The sequence below is a fragment of the Pomacea canaliculata genome, linkage group LG11 (assembly GCF_003073045.1).
Source record: "Pomacea canaliculata isolate SZHN2017 linkage group LG11, ASM307304v1, whole genome shotgun sequence".
NCBI lineage: Eukaryota > Metazoa > Mollusca > Gastropoda > Architaenioglossa > Ampullariidae > Pomacea > Pomacea canaliculata.
The window spans coordinates 4,688,263-4,713,446 of NC_037600.1; the positions used below are offsets into that span (position 1 = coordinate 4,688,263).

Genomic DNA, 25,184 nt, shown 5'->3' on the forward strand with positions numbered 1-25,184 from the left:
ACGGCTGGTTTTTTTTTTTTTCTTCTTCTTTTGGGAGAGGAATCATTTCTGTTAATATTTCCGCAAAAATACACAATTGTAAGTTTAAGATTACGGTGTACTCCCTTAGAACCCACTTCCGGCTAGATTGACCTAAATCTTTCCGCGGGAAAACTGTGTTGTACAGGGAGAAAGGCGTGACAGTTGTGCTGTTCGCTGGGAGTCTAATCATGCCTGGCCGATTAATGAATGACAGTCCAGCCCTGTCTACAGTTATCAGAGAACGGTATTTCGATTTTTCAACGGTTCTGCCATGTTAGAGAGTTAAGAAAATAGTTAATGTGAGGTAATTTCACGATACAAATGTTAGAGAGCTGGAGATTATACTTTGATGTAGTTGTATTTTACATTATTTAATCGCGAGATAATGAGAAAATTCGTGTAATATTTGGCTTAAGATCAAATTAATGACATCGACCAGAAGCAAATAAAAGCCGATCATTAAATTGATTCAGATCTTTGGTGAAAAATTAGTTCTTGAATTTGAGGGGGGTTGTTCCAGGGATGCTGTCGTCTCTTTATGGTTAAACCAAAATCGATGACGCCTTGTCATATTTGTATTCAAAACCAGTCTTGTGTTTGCAAAACAGAAATTGTTATGCAACCATATTTATACACACACAAATTCTTATGCCATATGTGTACAAATACGGTTGCTATGCGGTGTTTCACACACGAGATCAATAACAAGAATCTTATTAGTGTTGTTTGTCACAGGCTGGCAGAAATAGAACAGGATTACAGTGACGGAGACATTACAGAGAAGGTATTGATTTCCATCTCACTTTGTTGTCCTTTCTCACTTTTATTTGTTTGCTGTTTTTTCAAATCATGTTTATGAAATTGTACTGATAAGTATGCATGCACATACTATTTGAGTCGTGTATTTTTTGCTATATGTGTGTCATGGCACTGGTGGCTTAACAACACCCTCGCACCAGACAAATGCATGTTCTTTTAACTCACTACAAAACAGTTGCCTGAGGCTGCCCAAATCATGTTCATTTCGTTGTTGAGTGGCAGAGGACTTTACAGACTACAACACAATTACGCATTAATAACAACTTGCCTCAACACCTCGATCTAAAAGTGTCAAACATCTAACGCTAAACACAATGTTTACATCCAGGGCACTTCCCTGATCAGTCTCCACTTAGTCAAATATCTCACAGAGTATAAAGATTACACTCCTCACACTCTCTTATAGCAACGAGGTTCCAGTTCTATTAACTATCTTATGACTGCACTAGCAATCTTTGAGTATGTTACAGTTCATTGTCCCTCTTAGGGTTGTCACTCTCCGCTAGAATCTAATAACACAAATACACACACGAGTGCTATACACACTGGCTGTGTTGTCAGGTGGTTTCAGAGGTCACAGAGGGTAATCCGTGTTGATGTCACAGGGTTCCTAGCCCACGTTCTGCTGGGTACCGAACCAAAATCACGTCAATCACAGAATGATCCTGGGTGGCGATTCTTCCTTATCCATAATGGCTTCAGTTAAATCCACTCATACAATTAAAACCTGTAACTCGAGGTTACATTATACTACAGTTCTAAACACTTCTCCAATTCACACATCTTTCTCTCATATTCTTGTTTACAACTTTGAAACACAAATTCTAATACAATTTCTTAAGCAATAACAGAAAAAGATGTCATACCTTGTCTAGGCAAGGTTAATCCAAAAAGAGGTCAGTACCGCATCACATCCAGCGTCAATCGACACTACCCTTCTACTAAATACAAAATCTCATCAAGGGAGATTTCAAACTCGTGACTCAGTCATGTCTTTTTCTCTCGATATCCCAGGCCTGAGTAAATTTCCACAACTTGTTACGGCCAAAACCTACTGGTGAACTGTGTTGACCAAACGCTTTCTGTCACAATTAACCTTTTCCTATATTATATTTTCCTCCATTCAACCATGCATTTGACATACACTTTTAGTCCCTGAGCCACCAAAGGGAAAAACATGGGAGGCACGGACTGGTCCATGACAGTGTGGGTGTGTATACCCTGACACTCCTGCATTGCATATCCATCCTGCTCCTTAAACAACTGTTTTATTACACCAACTAGATGTAAGTTTGATTTTATAATTGTGCTTGCTTTTTTCTTTGGGTGCCAAAGTGTTACTTAGCAAGCAACTAGTAAATTAGGTGCTTCAACAGAAAGGAAGGGAGCTGAGCATATTAAACAGAGGGTAGTTGGGTCATGGAGTTGTATACTGGTAATGAATTGTTTTAATGAACTAGCTGATGAGGATACTCAAGTTTGTTTTGCATCAGTTAAAATGGGTCCTGGGCTTTGTGAGAAAAATGAAGGAGTCTAAACGAAAGATAAGCAGATGAAGTTAAGTGCATGTGCAATGCAGGGATGTCGGGCTTTGTGTATCTGCATTTATTTTTGCTAAGTTGTTGGATAAGAAGGTAACAAAGTTGTGTGTTTAGTTTTTTAAAATTTATTTAAGTTACTCTGATCTGTAGACCTCCTGCATCTGCCACACATCAGAGAAGACCAGTTTCAACTTCCTTGGCCTTAGTGTCCATAATGCCTTGCTTCTATTGATTCTTCCAATGATTGTCTTCAAGGCTTTCAGTGCCAGCCCTAAGACCTAGTTCCTTTCCAAACACCTCCATTGCTTGGGGCTTTAAATAAATAAATGCAAAATTTATATAGCGCACACCCACACTCCTAAGGAGCATGCTCTTAGGGCTTAAGAATAAGAACGAGATGTGGGCAATGTACAAGGGAGAGAAAAACAAGCAAACATCATATAAATGGTGGAAGGATAAGCAACAGTACTGATGACGAATAAAAAACAATATATGAAATCTTCCCCCACCATGCCTTGTATTTGCAGGCCGCGTAGATATATTTCTCTGTTTATAGATATATTAAGGATCGGGAAAGGTCCTAGTGCTGTTATTATTATTACTGTATTATTATTACCATTACTACTTCAATATTTGGCAGGGCTACTGGAAGAAAAGGTGTGCTGTGCTGGAACCTGTGCTGCCCAGACAGGCCAGAGATGAGCTGGAGGCAGCTCAGTCAGACATGCATAATCAGGTTTTAACCGAGGTGTGTACTTCGAGACAATGGTGAACATGTGGGAATTCTTGTTTCCTAGTTCCTAGTTTGTGACTATACAATCATTTTGCGGAAACCAGAGAATGAGAAAATTCTGACATTATCAGATTGTTATAATCTTATGTGAAAATAATTATACATGGGGAAAGCAATCAGTATTTACCTATTGAGGCTCTTTTTTAAATACTGCCTGAACAATTTGGGCTGTATCACTTAGTCACAGTTGAGAAAGAGGTATCAAGTATTAATTCATCCCTCTGCATTATTATAATGTACATGGTTGTAATTCAGTTGTCATCTGTAATTCTGCTAAGTTAAAGATTTTCTGTTTTGTTTGTTTTTTTGTGTGCTGCTTAATTCAGCCATGTTGTGTGATTTGACAGTAATAATTTCTTATGGTTGCCTTACAGAACGGCTACTTCAAGAAACTGGCCAAACTATTTGAGACCGTCCTTGGTTCCACTGAAAATGGCTCAGGGGAAGTAAAGAAATGCAGCACCAGTGACTCTGCTGAAAAAGATGAGTCTAAGATGGATGTGGATTCTGATATGGAGGCAGTGGCTGCATTAAGCAGTTCTAAAGGAAGTCAAAAAGAAAATAGTATTTGTGTAGAAGAAAATGGAAGTAGTTCCAGAGAAAAGCATAGCAAATACTTCCCAGAATGGTAACCATACAAGCGATGGAGTCACTGCATCCAACAAAAAAAGTCCATGCATGAAACAAATGAACAAAGATCCCAGGGATTCTGGTGGAGAGGGTGTAAGTGAGGAGCCTGCCTGTGCATCAGCAAGCGGAATGTTTAGCAAAAAGGTTCGCTACTGTCCTCACTTTCTGACATTTATTTATCAGGGTATCTATATCTCATCATTTACTTTAGGGAAAACATGATACTGAAAATCTGGGGCCTTGTTACTGGTTTGAAAGAAGTCTTTTTTTATATACTTATTTTCCATGCATAACTAATAGAATGTTCTAGATAATTTATAGAAATAGATACATAGTCCAGTTTTACATGAGCACCGTTTTAAATGCCAATTTAAATGCTGTTCGGACCAGCTGCATTGAATTTCATCAAAGTAGTGTGTTTCAAAAAATGACTAGTTATATCCCTTTACTGACAAAGGGATGCATGATTGTAATAAACATACATAGATGCATCCTTTGACTGGTACCAGCTCATGAGCAGTTATATTGGTTCGTGGGTACTGAATATTAGGGGAAACAAATGGATAAACGCAGCTGCTGACAAGGCTTGACATGTAGGCTTGTCAAGCTGTGGTGAGTTTGGAATGACCAGTCCATTCTTGTTTAAAAAGCAATTCTTTCTCTTCCCACCTTGGCTTGCAGCTTCTCCTAGTAAAACATTAAACTTCCAGTACTTCATTAATCATTTTGATTTCCACTGGATGTGTTGATACTGAAATACTGATGCTGTTTGTAGATATGAAATTAAATGTGGCAGTTCTACATTTTTCCTGGTTCTTTTTTATGAATATTTTTTTTCTTTGGTGTGGCTTTAAAGTTTTGTGTATGGTTTTTACAGAAGGATGAATTGGTACTAGAAGAATTGTCAGACGATAGGAGGAAAGGAGGCTCTGAAGGGAATAAGAACTCTTCGGCAAAGAAAGCGAAGAAAGGTGTTAAAGTTGCCAGTCAGTCAAAAGAGGAATACTCTGCAGCAGATCAGCCAGGCAAGAATAATTTATTTTTGATCTTTAATTATGTCTAGCAGAAGAGAATAAAAATATCAGTATACAAATATATGTATTAGTTTACCATCTAGGTTAGAAAGTGGGATCTTTAGAATCTTAAACAATTTTTAAAAATGTCTATACTGTATTTGATTTGTATATCATATTATCTAGAAAGTATTTTGCTGAAGGCATACAGCATAATTTCTGTAGCAAAGAATTGATGCATTTACAACAATAAACATAATAAAGTAGATGATTCCCTTATTTTATTACATGAATAATGCATTTTACAAAAATAAAGCAAATTTCTATTCATAGATATACATTCAAAATGTACCTAGAATAGATACAGACCTAGACAGAAACATCAACAAATAGCCAGATGCACTAACATAACATCATAATATCGGAGAGGGGACATGTTTTTCAGATTATGTAAAATTTATATTCTTAAATCAAGTATTCTATGGTTTCCCCAAAAGTGCTTTTTCTGAATAGGTGTGACAGGTCGAAGAAAAAGTCGTTCAAGTGCTGGCTCTTCCAATAGACAGCAGCCCACTCTTCTGGCTATGTTTGGCCAGAGGTTTGTACCTAAACTCTTTTTTTAAAACTGATAAAAGTGTTTTATAAGTACGAGTATTTACTTTTGTACATTGGATAAAACATTCATTCTGTATTGTAGGTAAAGAGCATATGGCTGTGTGGTAGTTTGCTGATTTTGGTCCTGAAATTTGCAGTTCATTCAAGAAGAAAGATCCACTTGCAAAAACAGCAGGAATAAATGATGAATACAGAGAGGAGACAAAATTTGATTCCAAGATGGAAGAGGGGATAAATGTGATTGATGAAGATGTCCCAGACAGCAAGCGGATTCGACTGGATAATAAAAAACAAGCAGAGGAGTTGAGGTGCGTGCAAAGGTGATAAAAAAGATACTTGTTAATAAATCAATAAGGACTTTATTTTTGTTTCGTTCTATGAGAGTATGACGAAAGACCAAACTGTTTGGTAAGTGTCTATCAACTCTACTGCAGTTTGCTTCTGGTGTGCACAGGTCTGATGAGCAAGTAGAGCTTGAGAATGATGTCCCGACAAGCCCTAAGATGTCTCGACGATGCACAGAATGCAGGCAGTTCTTGGAGGACCCAGAACTCAAGGTCTTTCCTGGTGATCCACATGATGCTGTAAGTCCTTCCCTTATTATCTCAAAATGTTTAGCTTGCTCTTAAAGGGCAACACAAGCGCTCAGCGAAAATTCCTGGCAATAGAGCATGAAGTATTGTAAAAACATATGCCGGTGGTATTTTATGACTAAAAGGCATGAGAAATATTGTTTTTCACTTAACCACACCTAGATTTGTAGAAAAAAACAGGAATCAATAAAAATGTAGCATTTCTAAAAATAACATCATCAGCATAAGCTGAATTCGAAGAGAAATGATGCAATCCTCGGTAAAAGAAAACAGACCAGGACGCAATGTGCTGTTGCTGAATGTTTTCTTCAACGCTCAGTTTGTACTCATTTAGAAAATCATAAAGATAATGGCAACAAACGCCAGTGATTTAATTTTGTTTCAACGTGCCATACAAACTTTGTCACCACACCATACTCAAAACTTTGCTCAAAACATTTAAAAATCAATTGTTATCCAGTCACTTGTACAGTACAAGCAAGTCGTGGACTTAAAATAAAGAGACAATTCTCGACTGAGTTTTTCTAAATTTAGTAACATCATAAAATTAGGGTTTGCTAATTGGGCTACAGCTCTTAAGCAAATAATTATAATAATGACAACTCTTTAGAGTTTGGATGTTCTTTATTAATCACTCAGTAAATCTAGGTTTTTGGCTGTCAGAAAAGAGTTCAAACAGTTTCAGATTTTTTCTACAGGTAGAAGAATTTATTGCACTTACTGATCCCAAGCTTTCACTCTTCACTGGAGAGGAAGAAATGGTTGAGAGCTATGAAGATCGTCCTCAGCAAAAACTTACTCAGTTTTGGTAAGTACAAGCAGGTTAACAGCTGTGTGTGGGTGGGATATCCAGGTACCAATGAAAGGGACATGTTGTATGATGATGGGATGTGAGTGCTAGTGTACCAATAATAATAAAAATAAAGAACCCAAGTCAATAATTATGACTTACAGTTTGCTATGTGGTAAGCACTCATGATACTAGAATCTGTGTATTGTTTATTACTTTGGTGGTGCTTGAACACAAATTCTTCTGTAGTAAATTCTTTAAATAAAAGCTGAATGTGCTGAATTTCTTTTAAAAGTGTCTATGACAAGAACAGACATCTGACAGCCTTCGACACAGGCTTGCTAGAGAAAAACAAGGAACTGTTTGTCAGTGGTTACATCAAGCCTGTCTATGAAGAGGATCCCAGTGCTGAAGGTGCATTTGCTTCTCTGGCTTTCTTGGAACTAAATTATAAAGTGGTTTGTCTTTTTGTTTATCTGTAGATATCCTTTTGTTGTGATTTTTTAAAATTATTGTAATTTTTGAAGACTAACACTGTAGGCAACAATCGATTTGTTGTCTTATGTGTGTGATTCTAATAACAGGAGGGATCCCATGTAAACAGATGGGTCCTATCAATGAGTGGTGGTCAGCAGGTTTTGATGGAGGAGAAAAAGCTCTCATTGGCATAAGCACAGGTAGGCTTACATCAGTTTGTTTTCTTCTTTGGACCTTTCACAAAGGTCTTTAATTCTCTGTGTAATGGGTAAATCTTGACAAGAGCTTGCGTGCTTCTTGCCTTTCAGAAGCCAGTGGTAAAGGTGATTTTTTTTTTTACCTCAGTGTGTTTTTACCTCATCTAATATAAAGGAAAGCGCACGATTGAACATTTAGACTGGTAATGTCGAAGTACTGTGTGTTTCAATATTTACACCTAATTCCCTACAATAAAGACAACCACTATTCACACACGGTTAACACACGTAAAGAATATTTTTTTAAAAGGATAAGACTTGCAAGTAATATAATATTTATTTTCTTGTACTAAAATCAAATGAAAGATGATTAACTTTATGGAACTGAAAGAACTGTAATGAAAAAAGGTTAAGAGGCAGAAAATAAAAAAAAAAATTATTGACACAAAATATATATAATAAATAATAAAGTGCCAAACCATGAAATATGGTGTTAGAATATACATTTGACTTCAAATATTACTACTTACAAATAGTACTGTTGAAGTACAAATCCATGTCAAATGGAATAACCAGCAAGTCTCAAAATGACCAAATGATTCATTTGCCTACTATCAAATAGAACAAAATACCTTAGTTGGTGCGTAAGGGAAATAACTCATGGTAAAACATTCCCTGTAGATGCCAGCAGTTTCTTCCCTTACTTTCAGCATGATGTGTTTTGTAACACTATTCAGTTCGCATTATAGCGTGGGAAACACTCTACCAGTGAAGACGTTTGCTAACTGCGGAAGTGAATCATTTAGAAAGAGCTAAAGATATATGTGAAAATATATTCCATATGCACAGTTGCCCTTAGCAGTCTGAGAGAGGTGTCTGGTTCTGTATAGTCCAGGTTATTAATTTAAGGTCATATTTCTGGGGAAACATCTAAATGCTGTAACTTTACAATAAAAAATGTGATTAAAGTAAATGCATTGTTTTCCTATCTAAATGAAATATTCAGATCAAGCTTTAAGGTTAGTCTGAAAAACACAATAATATCAACAAAGATTACATCATGTTACATATTGACTGAATATGAAGCACATGCATATGCTCATAACAGACTGCCCCCCTTTATCCTGAGTCTTGTCCAGAATTACTCATTGATGTTTGGATACTCAATTCCAGCATATGGAGATTATTTTCTTATGACTCCAACTGAAGCGTATTCCAGCTTTATGGAAGCAGTCAGGGGTCAAATGTCACATGTCAAAAGTCATCATCGAGTTCCTTCAGGATAATCAGGATGCCACATATGAAGATCTGCTAAACAAACTACAGGTAAGCTACTAAGAGGGTAAGATGTAAATTAAACATACAAATTTAAATATTTTACAATTTAAAAAAAAATTATTTGTCATGAGCCAGCAACAAGGCAGTTTTTCTAAGAAAGAAAATGCATAACTTTTGAACGCTGTAAAGAGCAGGGACAAACAGCATTTTGTTTGAATTAACATGACTTTCGGCAAAGTTCACAAACTATATTTCCATAGGAATTGACATCTGATAAAAGGTAAAGGCTGTGTGTGTGTGTGCTTGCAGACAACAGTTCCTCCTCAAGGCATCTCTAACTTCACTGAGGATTCTTTGCTACGGCATGCACAATACATTGTGGACACGGTAATTGTAATAAATTATTTGCATATAAAGTTTGTTTTATACAAAAAAGGCTCTGTGCATTTGGATTTTTAAGTGGCTACAATGAAATAGTGACTCAACAATTTTATTGAAAAATATACTATTATTTCAGAATTGATTTCAAACAGTATCCTAAATCATTGACCACGTGTCTTTGTAAATGAAAAACTATTATCTAAATTTGCAAGCAGGATCTTTTTAGTATCTTAGAGATATGTGCAGTCCAAGAGGGTATCCCCCAAAATTATACAAGAGAATGGTTAAAAAAGTTTTCAGAACCCAATTACAGCCAAAATAATGCTCAAATCAACAAGCAGCTGCTTAAAATTGTAGATTATTTGTGTTTGAGTAAAACCACAATATTTCATTACTGTAGGTTTAACCTACTTTGATATTTAGTTTTTCAAATGTAATAATAAATGTAAAACAAAAGGTTGGTCTTGACCATACTTGTCACATTTAAAAACTAGCTGTGTCGTCCATTGCAGTAACTAAAGTATTGTTACTACTGCAGGCTTTGATCTAATCACACAAGTTCCCACAAGTCATTAAAAATGCATTTTCCTTGGGACTTGCTTTTTATAAAGCTGTATAGCCCATCAATATTTAATGACTGCTAAAAGCACATACGCTAGTGGTTAAAGCAGTGGGGTCAGAACATGAAGGTGTGCATGCTAATGGGTTGAACACCTGTATGACAGTGTACCTCCCAAGCTGCGACAGCAATGAAGTGTATACCCAACTCCATAGAGAGTTGGGGAAGGTAAGGGAAGGGATTGCAACCACTCATAAAAGGAGGCCTGGGTGTATGTAAGGGCTATAATTATTAATACCTTACAACCTTAAAATAATGGCACCACCTTTTACTTTAACTTTTCTAATGAAGTGTTCTGTCAAATAGCTTATGCAGTATGTGAATTTTGCTTATCAGGTTCAGAGTTACGATGATGTGAGTGATGATGATGAACCCTTGCTGATTGCCACGCCTTGCATGAGGGCTCTTATCAAGCTTGCAGGTGTCACACTTGACAAGAGGTGAGCAAAATTGAAGCTTGCCAGACCGTCCTTAATCATACTCAGTAACCTAAGAGCAGTGGTTCTCAAAGTGTGGTCCGCGGACCACTAGTGGTCCATGAGTATAAGTGAGGTGGTCCGCGGCTGACAGTCGTCATATGTCAGCAAAGTGATGTTTAAAGTGATGCATTCCTCGCATTAACATTTTAATTACAAATAACGAGGTATACGTAGTTTTATGTCATCTTATTACTATACTACTGTCACAGAAGGACATTTAGTTTTGAATTAAAATGAAACAAATGCAGCAATTTAAATTTGAAATACATAGTACAGAGTGATTTTTAGGCCTTGGTGGTCCACCATATTTTTTACTTAAGTAAAGTGGTCCGCGGTCCGAAATACTTTGAGAACCACTGCCTTAGAGCAAACTAGTGTCATTCACTATAGTATTTTATGTAATCACCACTGAAGTCTTATAAGCGCTAAGAGCATACTCCTTAGGAGTGTGAGTATGGGCTTTACAAATTTTGCATTTATTATTATTTGATGCGCAAATAACCTGTAAAAATATATCTACATTCTGCTGCAAGTGATAAGATAAGTATAACAAGTTATGTAGTCTTAAAGTCTTTCCTTTGACTCATTCAGTATGGGTGCATCAACACAATTGAGCTTCAGCTATGAAGACAAACTGTATGGGAAGAGTTAAGCACATTGAAGACTTATGAAAAACGACTCCATATTTTTCATGCAAGGTAACGTTTAATGACGATACCATATCCTGATTATGACTCGTGTTTCTGTCACTTTAAAAAAGGCGTGCTATACATAGAGAAATGAGGGACAAGAAGATTAAGAAAGAGAAATCAACTCATTCTATGGCCACAGTAACTCCTCTTGTTATGAACATCTTTAACTCCATGTTCCAAGACCAAATAGATGGAGATAAGAACAACAAAGAGCGCAAAAGACGTTGTGGAATTTGCGAGGTGATGAAGCTTATTGCATCTTATTTTTGTTGTACCAATCTTGATTCTAACTTATAAAAAGCAAATTTTTTTTTTAATTTTAATGTTGGCTTGGCAAAGCTATCTTTTAGTAGTTCTTCTATCAGTTCTTACACATTGCGTTCCATAATCACAAACTCTTCTAGCAGTCCTGCACTTCTGGTAACAGGGTCGCAATAAGTCATCTCCCGTTTCTAAGCCCTTTTCAAGCTATGGATTTTCATACTTGGTGGCCTTTTATATTTTAAGATGTGCCAGCAGCCTGACTGTGGAAAATGCCCAGAATGTAAGAACATGGTGAAGTTCGGTGGGTCTGGACGTGCCAAACAAAGCTGCAGAAATAGGCGGTAGGTTTTTAACCTTATTTGGGTTATGCAGAATTTTTTTTATTTTGATGACCAGATGATTTCTGATGACACATAGTTTTGAATCATGATCATCTAAACTAAAGTTGATAGCTGAATACATTTGAAAAGGTTTTAAGAAGTGTACTAATGAATAATTTGGGTTTTTTTTTAATGAACGGATTCATTTTACATTTGCAGCTGTCCAAATATGGCAGTGAAGCATGCAGAGGATGAGGATGAAGATTATAAAGTAGATGAGGTTAGTTCTCTTTGGAATATGCCGAAAAATCACTATCTGAATATTCATTGTAGCATTTTAATAAAGTAATTTTCATGTGGGTTTCATGATGATTTAATAATTATTTTTCTTTGTTTTTGGTCGCCCAGATGGAGGAAGAAAACCCCACTGCTAGTCGCAGACATCACCTTGCTGCAAGCAATTCCAAAACTGTAACTTCATGGGTAGGGTCTCCTATAGAGGTTGGCAAGCGATCATTCTACTCAGCAGTTACCATTAACTGCGAAACTGTAAGTGTACTGATATTTTGTGTGTGTTTTTTTAATCTAAGTTTATAGTTACTGAGATTTTATAGTTACTAAGTTTATAGTTACTGATAGTTATTGAGACTGAATGTTGAGTAAAATTTTGACTGAAAATTTTTTTATGTGCCATACATGATGCTGTGCATATACTTGACATTTCTAAGTTGTTTTTAACCCAAGATTAAAGCAATCATTAGTGTTCCTTTGTCACTGGAGAAGAGTGCAAGTCAGTGCTTGTGATTTTTGTTCACAGATCAGCTGTGGTGACTGCGTCTCAGTTAGGCCTGATGACCCTTCAGTTCCTCTTTACATTGCTCAAGTCCAGTACATGTTCGAGGACAGTAGTAGGCAGGAAAATACTCCATGTTCAGTGGTTCATGTGAGCAACTCCATTTTCACCCCCTTCCCGCTACCCCCACTCTTCAGGTGTGTTTGGGTGTGGCTGACTGCATGTGTAAGAGTGATGTGCACATTAAGTACCTGTCTGCATATGCACATATGATCCTTTATAGAGAGACTGGTTTGTAAAAGTAGTCACTTCTAGGGATACATCTTCTGTATTTAATACATGTGTGTTTCAGGCGAGGGTACTGAAACAATTCTTGGAGAAACTTCAGATCCTCTAGAATTGTTTTCCACGGACGAATGCGATGATTCAAGTGCTGAGACTGTTGTTTCTAAAGTACAGGTGTGTACGAATTGTTTCTTTCTGTGTCTTGCAGTATGCAGATTTCATTTAGGGTTGCTGCTCTGTCAAAGTGTGAAGCAGAACAGGTTTACATTTAGACATGCCCATTACTAAAGAAAAATTCCTTTTCCCTGTCTCTGCAAAAGGCTGTAAAAGGTATATCTGATATCAGAGGGAAAAAATAACAAGCATATTGAGCTTCTGTTCAGCTTTAGAAAAGCTTGTAATTTTTTTTTTGGGAGGCAGTAAATCTTGAGTAATCATTGGAGTTTATGGATTGCCAGGTCATTTACAAAAAGCCATCTGCTGAGTGGCATGTACAAGGAGGTATTGCTGACCCTGACAGTGACAGAGTGGTCACAGAAGATGATGGGCGTACATTTTTCTACCAGAAATGGTGTGTAAATTTTGTTTTCTTTTACTACAATTGTTTGTTTAAATCTTCTTTCTAGCAATTTATGTGGATGGTGAAAGTAAAATATGGCCTGCCCTTTAAAATTGACAGACTTGATTCAGTTTATTTGTACACCTGGACAGTGTCCTATCTAGAGTAAAACTAGTTAGACAGTCTAGACATGATGACCTATGTGTCTGGTATTACTAAAGAGACTAAAGGCATGAAGCTGAGATAGAGGTAGAGACAGGCAAGCTGTAGTGCAGTCAGTCAAGTTTTATCAGAATAAAGATTATACATGACTGAGTTACGTATTTGTGAGAATACCTTACAAACAGTTGCTGAAATTTAGCTCTTAAACCTCAAAGTAGTTAACTTGCATTGATCTGACGTTCCTGAAAAAATAAAAGCTGTGCTTGATTTTTTGTCTTTTTATCTAGTTATTTTTCTTTTTTAGAAAAGCTTTGAGGCACATTCATCTCTCTGCATTAGCAATACATTCATATATTTATATATTCCGAAAGAGGAGGATCATATGGGTTTCTTTGTTGTCATGGTTATTATGTATACCTGCTTAGGTACGATCCAGACATGGCTCGGTTTGAAGATCATCCAACTGTAGAAGATAAAAGCATTTTGACTCTGCTCAGTCCCAAGTTTTGTCTTAGCTGCCATCGCCTAGAATGCCAGAGGAGGGTTAGTATTCTCAAACTTCTGGAATGTTCTTTGCTGCATTTGAGAACCTAAGGCAGAAAAGACGCCACACTTTAAGGCCATTTTTTGTGGAGTTGTTTTAGATATTGATTTTTGTCTGTCTACATAAATAATTGCTGAATTTTAATAAAATGTAAATCATACAAGAAAATACTTATAATTAAAAAGAAAAATCTGTTTGGTTTTTTTTGGTGTGATATTTTTATTGATGTCTGTCTTTTACAGGCTCTTGAGACAAGTGTTGGAGTGCAGATAGAAGTGAACAGCCCAGCAAAGTACTGTCAGTATTTTCAAAGTGTGCGCAAAGGAGGCATGCAGTACAATGTTGGTGACTGCTGCTACATTCACCCAGATGCTTTTTCCTTTGCCATCAAACCAGCCAAACCTACCAAGATAAAAAGCGAAAGAAAGGTACCATTTGCATGTAAATATGAGCAGAAAATAAACATGATAAAACAAAATGTGAAGATAGTAAAAAGCCACTAACCAGCAAGCTCTTTACACTGTAAACTGTCAAGTAATGTTTTCCAGCCTTTTACAGAATCTGTTGACATGGTGAAACTTGTCAAAGGAAATTGTGGTAGCATTTCTAGGATGGTGATACAGGTGGTGAAAATTTGTATGTAGATTTTAAAACATCTTTCTCACATGATATAGTAGTGACAGACTGGTTATTTTTTGGGGAAAATTCATTCTGTTCATTCAGAACTATATATATAAATACAATTTTGCAGTTTAAGCTTTTGAGTGCTAATTGGATGTATCAGTCTATAGGTTCAAGCCTTGGAGTTCCATATGGTATATGTGCATATTTGAATTATGTTAATTTTATATAATTTGCAGATTGATGAAGACACGTATCCAGAGTTGTATAGAAAGACAGAGTATGTTAAGGGTTCCAATGACACCTGTCCAGAACCATTTCGCATTGCATGCATAGAAGAGATCTTCTACAAGACTACTCTCAACAGCAAGATGGTGAACGTTTCTGAGGTCAAACTCAAAGTTAGGAAATTCTACAGGTGTGTTCTTATCACTAGTGGCCTTCAGTTTTTTTTTTTCTACCCCCCTGAGGATCTGTTTCAAAGCTATTGACTGGTTGGTCTCTTAAAATATGTTGTAACAATGCTTAAAGGGCAACACAAACGCTCAGCAAAAGTAGCTTGAAATAGAGTATTAAGTATCACAAAAACATATGCCAGTGGTATTTTATGACGAAGAGGCATGAAAATTTTTTTTCTCTTAATCACATTTTGATTTGTTGAGAAACCAGAAAATGACTAAAGGAAGTATTTTCAAAAATTGCACCATCTGCATGAGCTGAATTTGAAAATGAAAATTGAGATCCTTGGTAAAAGAAAACAGATCAGGACACGGTGTGCTGTTGCTGAATGTTCTCTGAGTCAGTTTGTACTTATTCCTAAAGATAATGTCTACATTAGATTAACATTGTTCAAAGACCTGTTTATACACATCTTTGCTTTGTTGAACTTCATCCCACACCATACTCAATAATTAGCTCTAAACATTTTAAAAGCGATTCTTATCCAGTAACTTGCACAGTACAACCAATTCTTGAACTTTCTGTTAAAAAAATTTAAACACAGATCAAGCACCAGATATGCAACATTGACGCTTTCTCTACTATTCTGGTCTGCAGGTAATTCGTGGCGCAGTCACAAACACATCATTTGTATTCTTATCCAGTAAAATGCTAAAAACAACTGGGGAAGTCAGGGCACCATAGATGTGATAGACATGTGGAGCTTAAATGGGAATTTGCCAGTAAATAAACAGTTAATTTTGCGTGCAGATAAATGAAGAAATATGTTTTACATCAATAAATGTATTAATTTTTTAATGATAAAAATAAAATCATAAGCAATCAGTTGTAAATATAAAATAAAAATTCACTGCTGGAAATTAGCTGTCAAAAAACAAGTTTATCTTCTACACACATTTAAAATTTGTTTATATTTTATTAATAATACAAAATGTTAACTCAAATGCACTCACTTAGTAACAGATAATGCAATGACTGTGATTGTTGCCCATTAAATTTTGATCTGAAAAAGATTTACTTACCAGTCTGTTAAGTGAATTCGGTTTGGACCTTTTTATTTGCTTATTTTTTCTGCAAACTTCAAAGCTTTTTTCTGAAGGGCTGTATTACAAAATTGGCTGTTTAATTTTCTGGGCAAAAAACATCGCTTCTTGAACACAACCTGAGTAATGTTTCTTCATTTGCCTCAAAGACATTAATAGATTTGCTGAACTGAGCCATATTTATTACAAATACTACTTGCGTGCACCTAAGCTCTCCAGTATAGGAGGTGCCGTGGGGGGGGTGGGGTGGGGAGATTGGTATTTTACGCCGTACCAGCAACTGAGGCTATATTACGGCAAGGCAGCCAGCCTCTCCAGTATAGGAGAGTAATTTTCTTCTGCTTTCCTAGTGGTAGGTGAGAATGTCGATATTTGAAAATTAAGTATAATTATGTACTCATATTTTGGAAATCATTAAAGTGAAAGTTATCCGACCTCAAAGAAAATAAATGGTGCGCTTGTGTTGCCCTTTCAGCTGTTGGCTGTTTGCTTGGTCTCTTGAAATGTGTTGTAACAATGCTTATAGATTGTTTTATTTAGTTTGTTTTATTTTTTCAATTTGATTCAGATATTTAGAAAATAACCTTTTGTTTGAAGTTTATGCCTAAGACTCAAAGATTTCTTCAACAGGCCTGAAAACACCCACAAGGGAATCAAAGCTGCTTATCATTGTGATCTGAACAAGTTGTACTGGAGTGAGGAGAGTAAGTATTCTTGTGTGTAAAAAGAAAAATGTACAAATTTGTTGCAGAGGAAGCTCCATAGATTGGTGGCTAGCATGCTTCATTTCAGAGCATGTCACTGGAAATTATTAAGTTTCACTTGCTGAATCTGTAAGTTGTTCATTTTAGGAAAATAAAACCTCGTCAGCATTAAGAGCAATGTTTTAGGAAGGTAGACTTGAATTATTGCTTTCTGTTTAATGAAGCATTGAATGGCCAGCAGACATTTAAATGCATATGTGATTAAGTAACCATGGAGAATTTGGTTATATGCTTAATGTGCTTTACATTTTTTTTCCAGAGGCTGTTGTGGACTTAAGCTCTGTGGAGGGCAAATGTACAGTGGTGCATAGTGATAATATTTCCCAGTATAACTGTACCAATGTTGATAGCTATTTTTTGGGTGGACCAGACAGATTCTGCTTTTCAGAGGTAACTAAGCACAGCTTCATGATAGTCTACTTTAAAAAAAAATCTCTTGAAATATTCAGTCATTTCATATTTTAGTATTTATACACGCTGCTTGTATTATTTAAATAGTGCTATTTCTTTCAGAACTGAATTATCAGAGGTGACCAGTCTTTAGGCAGTTCATAGTTAAGTATCACTGTCTTTTGACTCCAGTTCCTCTGCCACTCTCATACTTGCTTATGAAGCATGCTTGCAGGGCATATAGCCTTAGTTGCTGGCGCAGTGTAAAACATCAGTTCCTCCCTGTCCCTTTTATTGTTGCCATTAACATTTTCTTTTGTTCTTAGAAGTCTGGAGAAAAAAAAATCCCAAATTAAAATGCATGTTGCTGTACTTTTATTATCATGACTGTCATATAGGCATATGATGCTGACAAGAGAGAATTTGAAGATCCGCCATCAGCAGCACAATCGATGGGATCGAAAGGAAAGGTGAGTGATATATTCTTGAGATTGAGGTCATTCAGTGGATTGTACATGGGAGGCAGTAAATGCTGGAATGGATGAAATTGAGAACAAGTATTTGATGGCTTCATGAAAGCTGAGCACTGAGCTTGTAAGTCAAGTTTAGTCAGCTATGGTATAATTTAAGATCAGGAGCAGTTCAAGAAAATAGTAATTTTGGAGTGACTTGGTCAAATTTAAGGCAACATCAAATTTTTATACTTTGTCATAACCTTCCTATTAAGAACTTTCCTGGTTATGACCCTCTTTTAGTTCTGACCCAAAAAATTGTCACGGATTCATTTCATTGTATAAACATCATCCTTATGACTGCTACCTTCCCAACCTGACTAATGACCGACAGTTTGAACTCTATTATAACTTTTCACAAAAATTGTGCATTGAAAAAAAAATTGAACACATTTTAAAGTAGACTGTTTCTGGTCAACCGTTTACCTTATGCATATGAGTTTTTGCAGAAATCATGTAAAAATAAATGGATACATTCTGCAAGATACTACATTTTCAGAGGTTATTTTTCAGATCATTATTGCTAGTTTACAAAATCCTTAGGTATATATATATATTCTTGTGATATTTGTAACTTAGTTTTACAATGCTTGTACATTTGGATTGAAAATGTTGGTTGAAATCAGTTTTCATTGTAAGCACTCAAAACTGTTTTTGTGTGCTATTTATGTGATTTTTAATCATTTTTTTTTATAAAAAACCCTTTAAATGGTAAGATGGTAGGGAGTAAAGAGAGAATTTGGGTTTATTTAAAAAGAAAATGATCATCATGGATCCTTTTGTCTTTTACAGGGCAAAGGGAAAGGAAAGGGGAAAGGTAAAGCAAGCAGCATGCTGGAGAAAGGGAATTCAACCATAGAGAAAATTCCTATTCGGAAGCTGCGCACTTTGGATGTGTTTGCAGGATGTGGTGGTGTGTATCCTTGACTACTTAGATAATGGACATGAGGCTGTGCATCTTGTTAATGATTTGTCCAGTTTGGTGACCTATCTTAACCGAATTAGCCATGAATAAGAGTGTGTGTCCTGATACAGATGCGTTTGCAGTATTGTGTGAATCCTGTTCAATTTTGAGTTTGATACTGGGTCTTTGTTTCAGGATTATCTGAGGGTTTTCACCAAGCAGAAATAGCAGAAACATGCTGGGCCATCGAGAAGGAGGAACCAGCAGCCCAAGCTTTTCGACTTAATAATCCTGGTTGTGTTGTCTTCTCTGAGGATTGTAACGTCTTGCTTCGGCAGGCCATGAATGTAAGTTGGCATCATTGCCTCCAGTTTTTCTGCTATCAGTAGCGATTTTAGAAATATGCATGGGTGTCTTGGCTCAGTGGTATTAACTCTTGATTCCGTGTACAAAATAAATTTCAAGGTATTTAACAATAGAGATTTGAAGTCTTTTTGAATGCAGTAGTCTAAATTAGTAGACAGTTCCTGAGCATAAAATTTTCAAAATAACTGCAAGTAGCAAGCACTCAGACCCTGTGGAATTTAGATTTTTTTTTTGGCCTTAAAATTAACAACAAAATCTTGTAGGCTGACTCCTATATGGTGGGTTGTGATAATGATGTATTGATGTTTGAACAAGGCAATAATCCCATTGTGATCCATATATTTTTAAATAATGTGATCTTGTGGTGTTCATACCAGTGTAACTCCTTTTTATTTTTCAGGGAGAGTTGTTTGATAGCCTCGGTCAGAAACTTCCCCAGAAGGGTGATGTGGAATTTCTGTGTGGTGGACCCCCATGCCAGGGTTTCTCTGGCATGAATCGATTCAACTCTCGCGAGTATTCTAAGTTTAAGGTCAGTGCTGTGATCTGCCTGGGAATTCAGGTTTTTAGTAAGGGTATATTAGTGTGCACAATCTTGACACGCATTCATTCACAGGATTTGAAACTGGTTTTACTTGGCAGAATTCACTGATCGCTACCTACCTCAGTTACTGTGATTTCTACCGCCCTCGCTTCTTCTTGCTGGAGAACGTGCGAAACTTTGTGTCCTTCAAGCGGAGCATGGTGTTGAAGCTGACACTGCGGTGCTTGATTCGCATGGGCTATCAGTGTACTTTTGGGGTTCTCCAGGCTGGAAGTTATGGTGTTGCACAGACACGAAGGCGGTAAGACTTAATTTTTTTCTGTTGAACATTTTGCGTAGCTTGGGCATAAATAATTGTGCAGTATTTAACTTTTACATGACAGGTCACAACCACTAAGATAATCATCAATCTAAGATCAGTCAACAACCTAATGTCCTGAATGAATCAACAATTCAAGATCCCTCATAGAAGGTCCTCATTTATTGTTTGTAGGGCGATAATCATAGCTGCAGCCCCTGGGGAGTGTTTACCTGTGTACCCAGAACCTCTCCACACCTTTGCACCTCGTGCAATGCAGACCTCTGTGGTTGTGGACAACAAGAAAGTAAGAAATTCTTGCCCAGGTAGTACTTAGGTATTCTAAATGTCCAGTATGTTAGTGATCTTTGTGGTGGGGTGGGGAAAATTGGTGTTTTACACTGAACTAGCAACTAAGGCTATATCAGGGCAAGGCAACCAGCCCTGTAAACAGATGGTTCATTTGTTCTCTTGTGTGCAGTACATTAAGCTTGTGTCCACATGGGAAAATGCAGTTTACAAATCCTATTGTTATTCAGTAATGAAACAAAAGCAATTAAAACTAAAAAATAACTGAAACATGAAACCAGCATATACAATCCTCCGCCTATAAGGACACATGAATCATGTTTACTCAGTAGAGCAGAGGAAGAGCTTCTGATGAGGACTTGGTGTTTTATTCTGTAACATCTGTCTTCAGTTCAACTGCATCCAACGCATGGGATCAGCACCATACCGCACTATTACAGTGTGGGACACGATGAGTGATCTGCCAGAGGTGAAAAATGGAGCTCGGGTCCAGGAGATGCCATATGGGAGTGATGCCCAGACTCATTTCCAGAGACTGGTGAGCAAAAGTGGAAATAGTTTCAAGTTGACTTTTGGAAGCAGGGTGGTGGGGGTCAAAGATTAGTGGTATATTCTTCTCCTCTCCCCTGGTTTTAACAACATTCTTAAGACTGGTGAGCGCTAATGGATGTATTACAAGGATTTCCTGTGACTAAACAGGCCTTTTTGAATTAAAAAATCCCTTCCCCCAATACCTTTGTGGTACAGCGTGTTGAAATGTTGCTGTCCCTTTTTACTAGGTGCGAGGCAACCAGCTGCAGCCACTGTTGCGTGACCATGTTTGTAAGGAAATGAGCCCCTTGGTGGCAGCCCGCATGAGTTACATACCCCTGGCCCCAGGCTCTGATTGGCGAGATTTACCCAACATCATTGTTCGGCTTTCGGATGGCACCAAGACTCAAAAATTGTGAGTGATTTGATTTAGTGCTCACTCAGGTGAAATATGTCAGCATGAGTAGAATATGCAGAAGGGTTTTTTTTTTTTTTTCAGTAGGAAAAATAAAAAATAGCTGTTAAAAAAGCATCGTACATTTAACAATTATGAATGGGTATTAATTAGTGGACTAATTGCTTAAGTGTGTTCTCTAAAACAATGCATTTACATGGTAACTAATATAACTGAACGGAAGCTATCTGTGTATGAAGTTATGATGGCTAAGTATATTGCTTAACAATAAATTAAGAATTTTAGGCAGAAACACAGTTGTAGGTACACCCTTCTAGAATCAATGAAAGTACATGACTTAAAAGTTTAAAGGTTAAGGGCTTAATCAAGACTTTTGTATGTTCGCGGCAGAGCCTATAATTACCACGACAAGTGCAATGGCCCCGGCAGCAAAGGTCAAATGCGTGGCGTGTGCAGCTGCGCTTGTGGCAGGCCATGTGACCCAACAGATCGACAGTTCAACACGCTCATTCCTTGGTGCCTGCCTCATACCAGCAACCGCCACAACAACTGGGCAGGGTTGTATGGCCGTTTAGAATGGGATGGCTTCTTTTCAACTACTGTCACCAACCCTGAACCAATGGGCAAACAGGTCAGTTGGCCAGGTGTGAGGATTTGTAACTGGGAATACTTTGCAAACAAAGAACAAGACAGGGATGGAGACAGAGAATAAAGATTTTCAACCTTTTCTTGTCATCAGATAGAAGGGCAGGGTGATTAAAATATGAACCCTTTTTTTTTTAAAAGCTATTTAACACCATTATGCTGTTGTTTGTTAAAGGGGAGAGTTCTTCACCCAGAGCAGCATCGAGTGGTCAGTGTTAGAGAGTGTGCTCGCTCTCAGGGCTTCCCCGACACATATCGATTTTTTGGCAACATCCTGGACAAGCACAGACAGGTGACATATTTTTTGGCAATGCCATTATATATTTAAACCCTTAAGTTTACTGTACATCTATATAAAACTGCATTCAATATTATAAACCAAGCAAGTGATTTCTTCGTGCTGTATCAGAAGAAATAACTGTGGAGTTCACCCTACAAGCTACCCTATTCTGCTCCCAGCCATTAACTGATTAACAAGGAGCACACAAACTCAACCCACTTATTTTCTCCTGAAGTCAAGTTTCGTTGAGCAAATGCTGTTTCCATTCATTCTTCATGAGACATAAGCTTCTATTGATATTTTCATCTGTACACAGATGAGATTAAATCTGTGAATTAGCATTAGTGCAAGCTTTCCCATCTGCTATAGCCTTGATATCATTGTATCCTTGTTTTTTGTTCTTTCTGTGCATGTCACATGAAATAAGCCTTTAAACACTATTTCCATAGTGCTAGCCTTGACAATGCAAACCTAGCTATATTCCATGTAATAATAAATAGACCTCTTTATATTTCTTCACTCGACTCGCACACACCTGTCTCTTGTTGTATAGGACTCACGTTTGAGAACTCATAAACATAAAGGAGATTATTTGTCAGATTATTTTTATGACCTTGACCCATCAGCTTTAAAAAAAAACAAAATTTGCATTTGGATGGTCTTTGCTACTTGATGTATTCTTTTTGTCCAGCAAATGAAACTGTTTCAGTTAGGGAACATAAATGTGTTGAAATTGAAGTGAGAAAAAAACTAAGATGTTCTGTCTACAGATTGGCAATGCTGTGCCTCCTCCAATGGCCAAGTTCATTGGGCTAGAGATCCAAAAATGCCTTGAGCAGAAAACACAAAGAGAGAAGGCACAACTGGAATTGGCAAAAACCCCGTTAAAGACAAAACCTATTAAACTGGATGAAGAGGATTGAAGGAAAGATCTTGGATAGGACTCTGGAGTCTCCAGTGAAAACTGAAGGTTCTTCCAATTTTTGCTCTCTTGCACTTTGATTTAAACGCAGGCCATCTTTGTGCACGGACCTGCGCTTAACACACATATCCTGTGGGTGCTTTCATGCAAGGGGAAATAGTAAGATCACATCAGTAATTGACTTTGGTGGTGCTAGACTGCCAGTCCTGTTTATTTTTTAAAAAACAAAAAAAAAAAACCACCAAACTGAAAATCACAGTGTGGACATAGGTTTTGTGAAAGTGCTTGGCTCAACTGCTGGACAAAAACTCAAGGGAGAGAAGCAGGCCAGACCAAGCATGGGTGAATGCTAAACTGATAGAACCTTTTTTGTGCCAAAATTATCTTTGCCTATTATTGGTTCATTCAGACTTGTGACATTTTAGAGCTCTTTACGTCATTCAGTAGGTTAACACATCAACATGCCAGTGCTCATGGTCATACATACATGCCATTCTGTTTTCCTACGTTTCCTTGTGAATTGTAAGTAGCTAAGTGTCTCTCGAGGCCCATTTTGAATCAATAGCTGGCACATGATGATATACGAATGATTTGTTTTATACTTAGTAATTTTCATTATAAATGCTCAGGGTCATGTGGAGCCTATGGTACTGCACTGCTTAAAGTGCTAAAAGTCCCTCATTGCCATTAAATTGCAGCTTTTAGATGATTATAGATGTGCAGGATTTAGAGCAAACTTAGGCTTTTAATAAACCAAACTGTTTTATACACAGCACCATGGAAGGGCATGCCTAAAACCAAGGAACTTATGAAGCTCCACAGATTAAAGGGAAATATGTTGTCATGCCTTAGTTTAGTTGGGAATATATAACTGCATGGATTAATTTGTACACATTGTAAATTCAGAGCAGTACACTTATTACATTTTAAACCACTTGTTTTTTGAAATGGTAAACTGTTTGCCATCTTTTTGGCATGTTAAGAGTTCTGGGCATATTACATCTGTCATTGGTTTTATTTTAATCTGAATGTCATTGATCAAATTAGAAACATAGACACAATTGTAATTTTAGCAAACAGATATTTTTATGTGCATACAGTCCTTGTTCAAAGAAGGGTCTTTGCTAGGTTGGTATTTAAACACGCAATGAATGTTGATGTAATAAATGGGAGGAAAATCATCTTTTATTGCAACAAGTTTTATAGAAATGAGAATAGGAAGAGAAGCGAAGTTGTGCTGGAGTTAGTACAGTCATGCTTTTGACATTGGGATTTCGCTCCCAACACTTGTGCACTTGGCTTATGTGTCAGGCCAAATGGTGGAATAGTGTGACATCTGTTTACACACTTCTGTATGGGTGGTTGTCCCAGTTGTACATTTGCAGCGTTAAATGACGGTTGCGTACAGAATGGATAAAACTTCATAAAAACAGTTGCAGTTAAATGTGTATTGTGTATTGTTGGAGACTCACTAAGTACCACTCATGTACCACCAGTCTATGATCCTTTCAGTAGTCAGAGGCCTAACATTAAACAACAGAGGAAGTTTGGGAACATGAGCAAGATTAAATACTGCACACAATTTTAAGTTAAACTAAATTTATCTCATCCTTCTGGAAATCTTCCCCAAGAATTTAAGCTCCCTAACGTTAAGTTCCTGTTCAGTAAATGAAATGTTTGTAGACCATTTTGCTCCGTGATAAAAACCACCAGACTGTAACGCTAATTTCAAACTGACCAGTGTTGCTGATGACTGAACAGCAATCATCAAGATATATTATATGTTTTAACCAGTTGGAATTTGAAGATATTTTTTTTTTTTTTCTGGAATGTATGTGTGTTGTGTGTGGAAGAGTGTTAAGAAAGGCTGTTAACAGAATTGATGAAAGCAATTCCTCTTGTGTTTATCATCACAATGAATTTTAAATATTTGTATGAAAATTGACCTTTGTAAATATGACATTTTAGGCAAGACTGTTATGCTGACAGCATTTTCAAGTGTTGTCCAATTATTTTTTAATGTTTCCTCTGCATACATGTAATATAACATTTTTACCTCAATAAAAGATGAAAATATGATTGAGAATTTTCTTTCTTTTCTTTTTTTCCTCTTTCCTCTCGTAAATTTATTTTAACTGGTTAGTCTAGAATACGCCAAGGTAATTATTTTTGTGCTTTTTTTCAGGTGTGTTTACCATCATTTAGAATGCTAAAACTGTTTCAACTTGCCTTACAAAATCAGCACCGATCAGATGTGCATTTTGTCACTGATAGTTTAAGAGAACCAAAGATTACGCTAGATTTATATACAAAAGT

The 25,184-nt window shown here is 36.8% G+C and overlaps 1 protein-coding gene across 1 annotated transcript; it reads left to right on the forward strand.

The window, feature by feature from the left end:
• The first annotated feature begins 124 nt into the window (after positions 1–124).
• On the forward strand, positions 125–24,947 carry LOC112574680 (DNA (cytosine-5)-methyltransferase 1-like). Its single transcript, XM_025255907.1, is given in 39 exon segments — positions 125–265; positions 757–805; positions 3,022–3,129; positions 3,549–3,948; positions 4,682–4,829; positions 5,331–5,415; positions 5,570–5,752; positions 5,887–6,016; positions 6,724–6,833; positions 7,111–7,229; positions 7,400–7,492; positions 8,663–8,727; positions 8,729–8,815; positions 9,077–9,154; positions 10,104–10,207; positions 11,007–11,178; positions 11,446–11,543; positions 11,742–11,802; positions 11,931–12,071; positions 12,340–12,432; positions 12,434–12,469; positions 12,673–12,774; positions 13,059–13,171; positions 13,747–13,864; positions 14,108–14,293; positions 14,726–14,904; positions 16,619–16,692; positions 17,012–17,142; positions 17,541–17,612; positions 18,447–18,567; positions 18,754–18,905; positions 19,325–19,456; positions 19,567–19,769; positions 19,962–20,073; positions 20,467–20,613; positions 20,855–21,021; positions 21,412–21,652; positions 21,842–21,958; positions 22,717–24,947. Coding segments are annotated over 36 exon segments (4,515 nt in total). The 5' UTR covers positions 125–265; positions 757–805; positions 3,022–3,129; positions 3,549–3,756; the 3' UTR covers positions 22,870–24,947.
• The last annotated feature ends 237 nt before the right edge of the window (positions 24,948–25,184 follow it).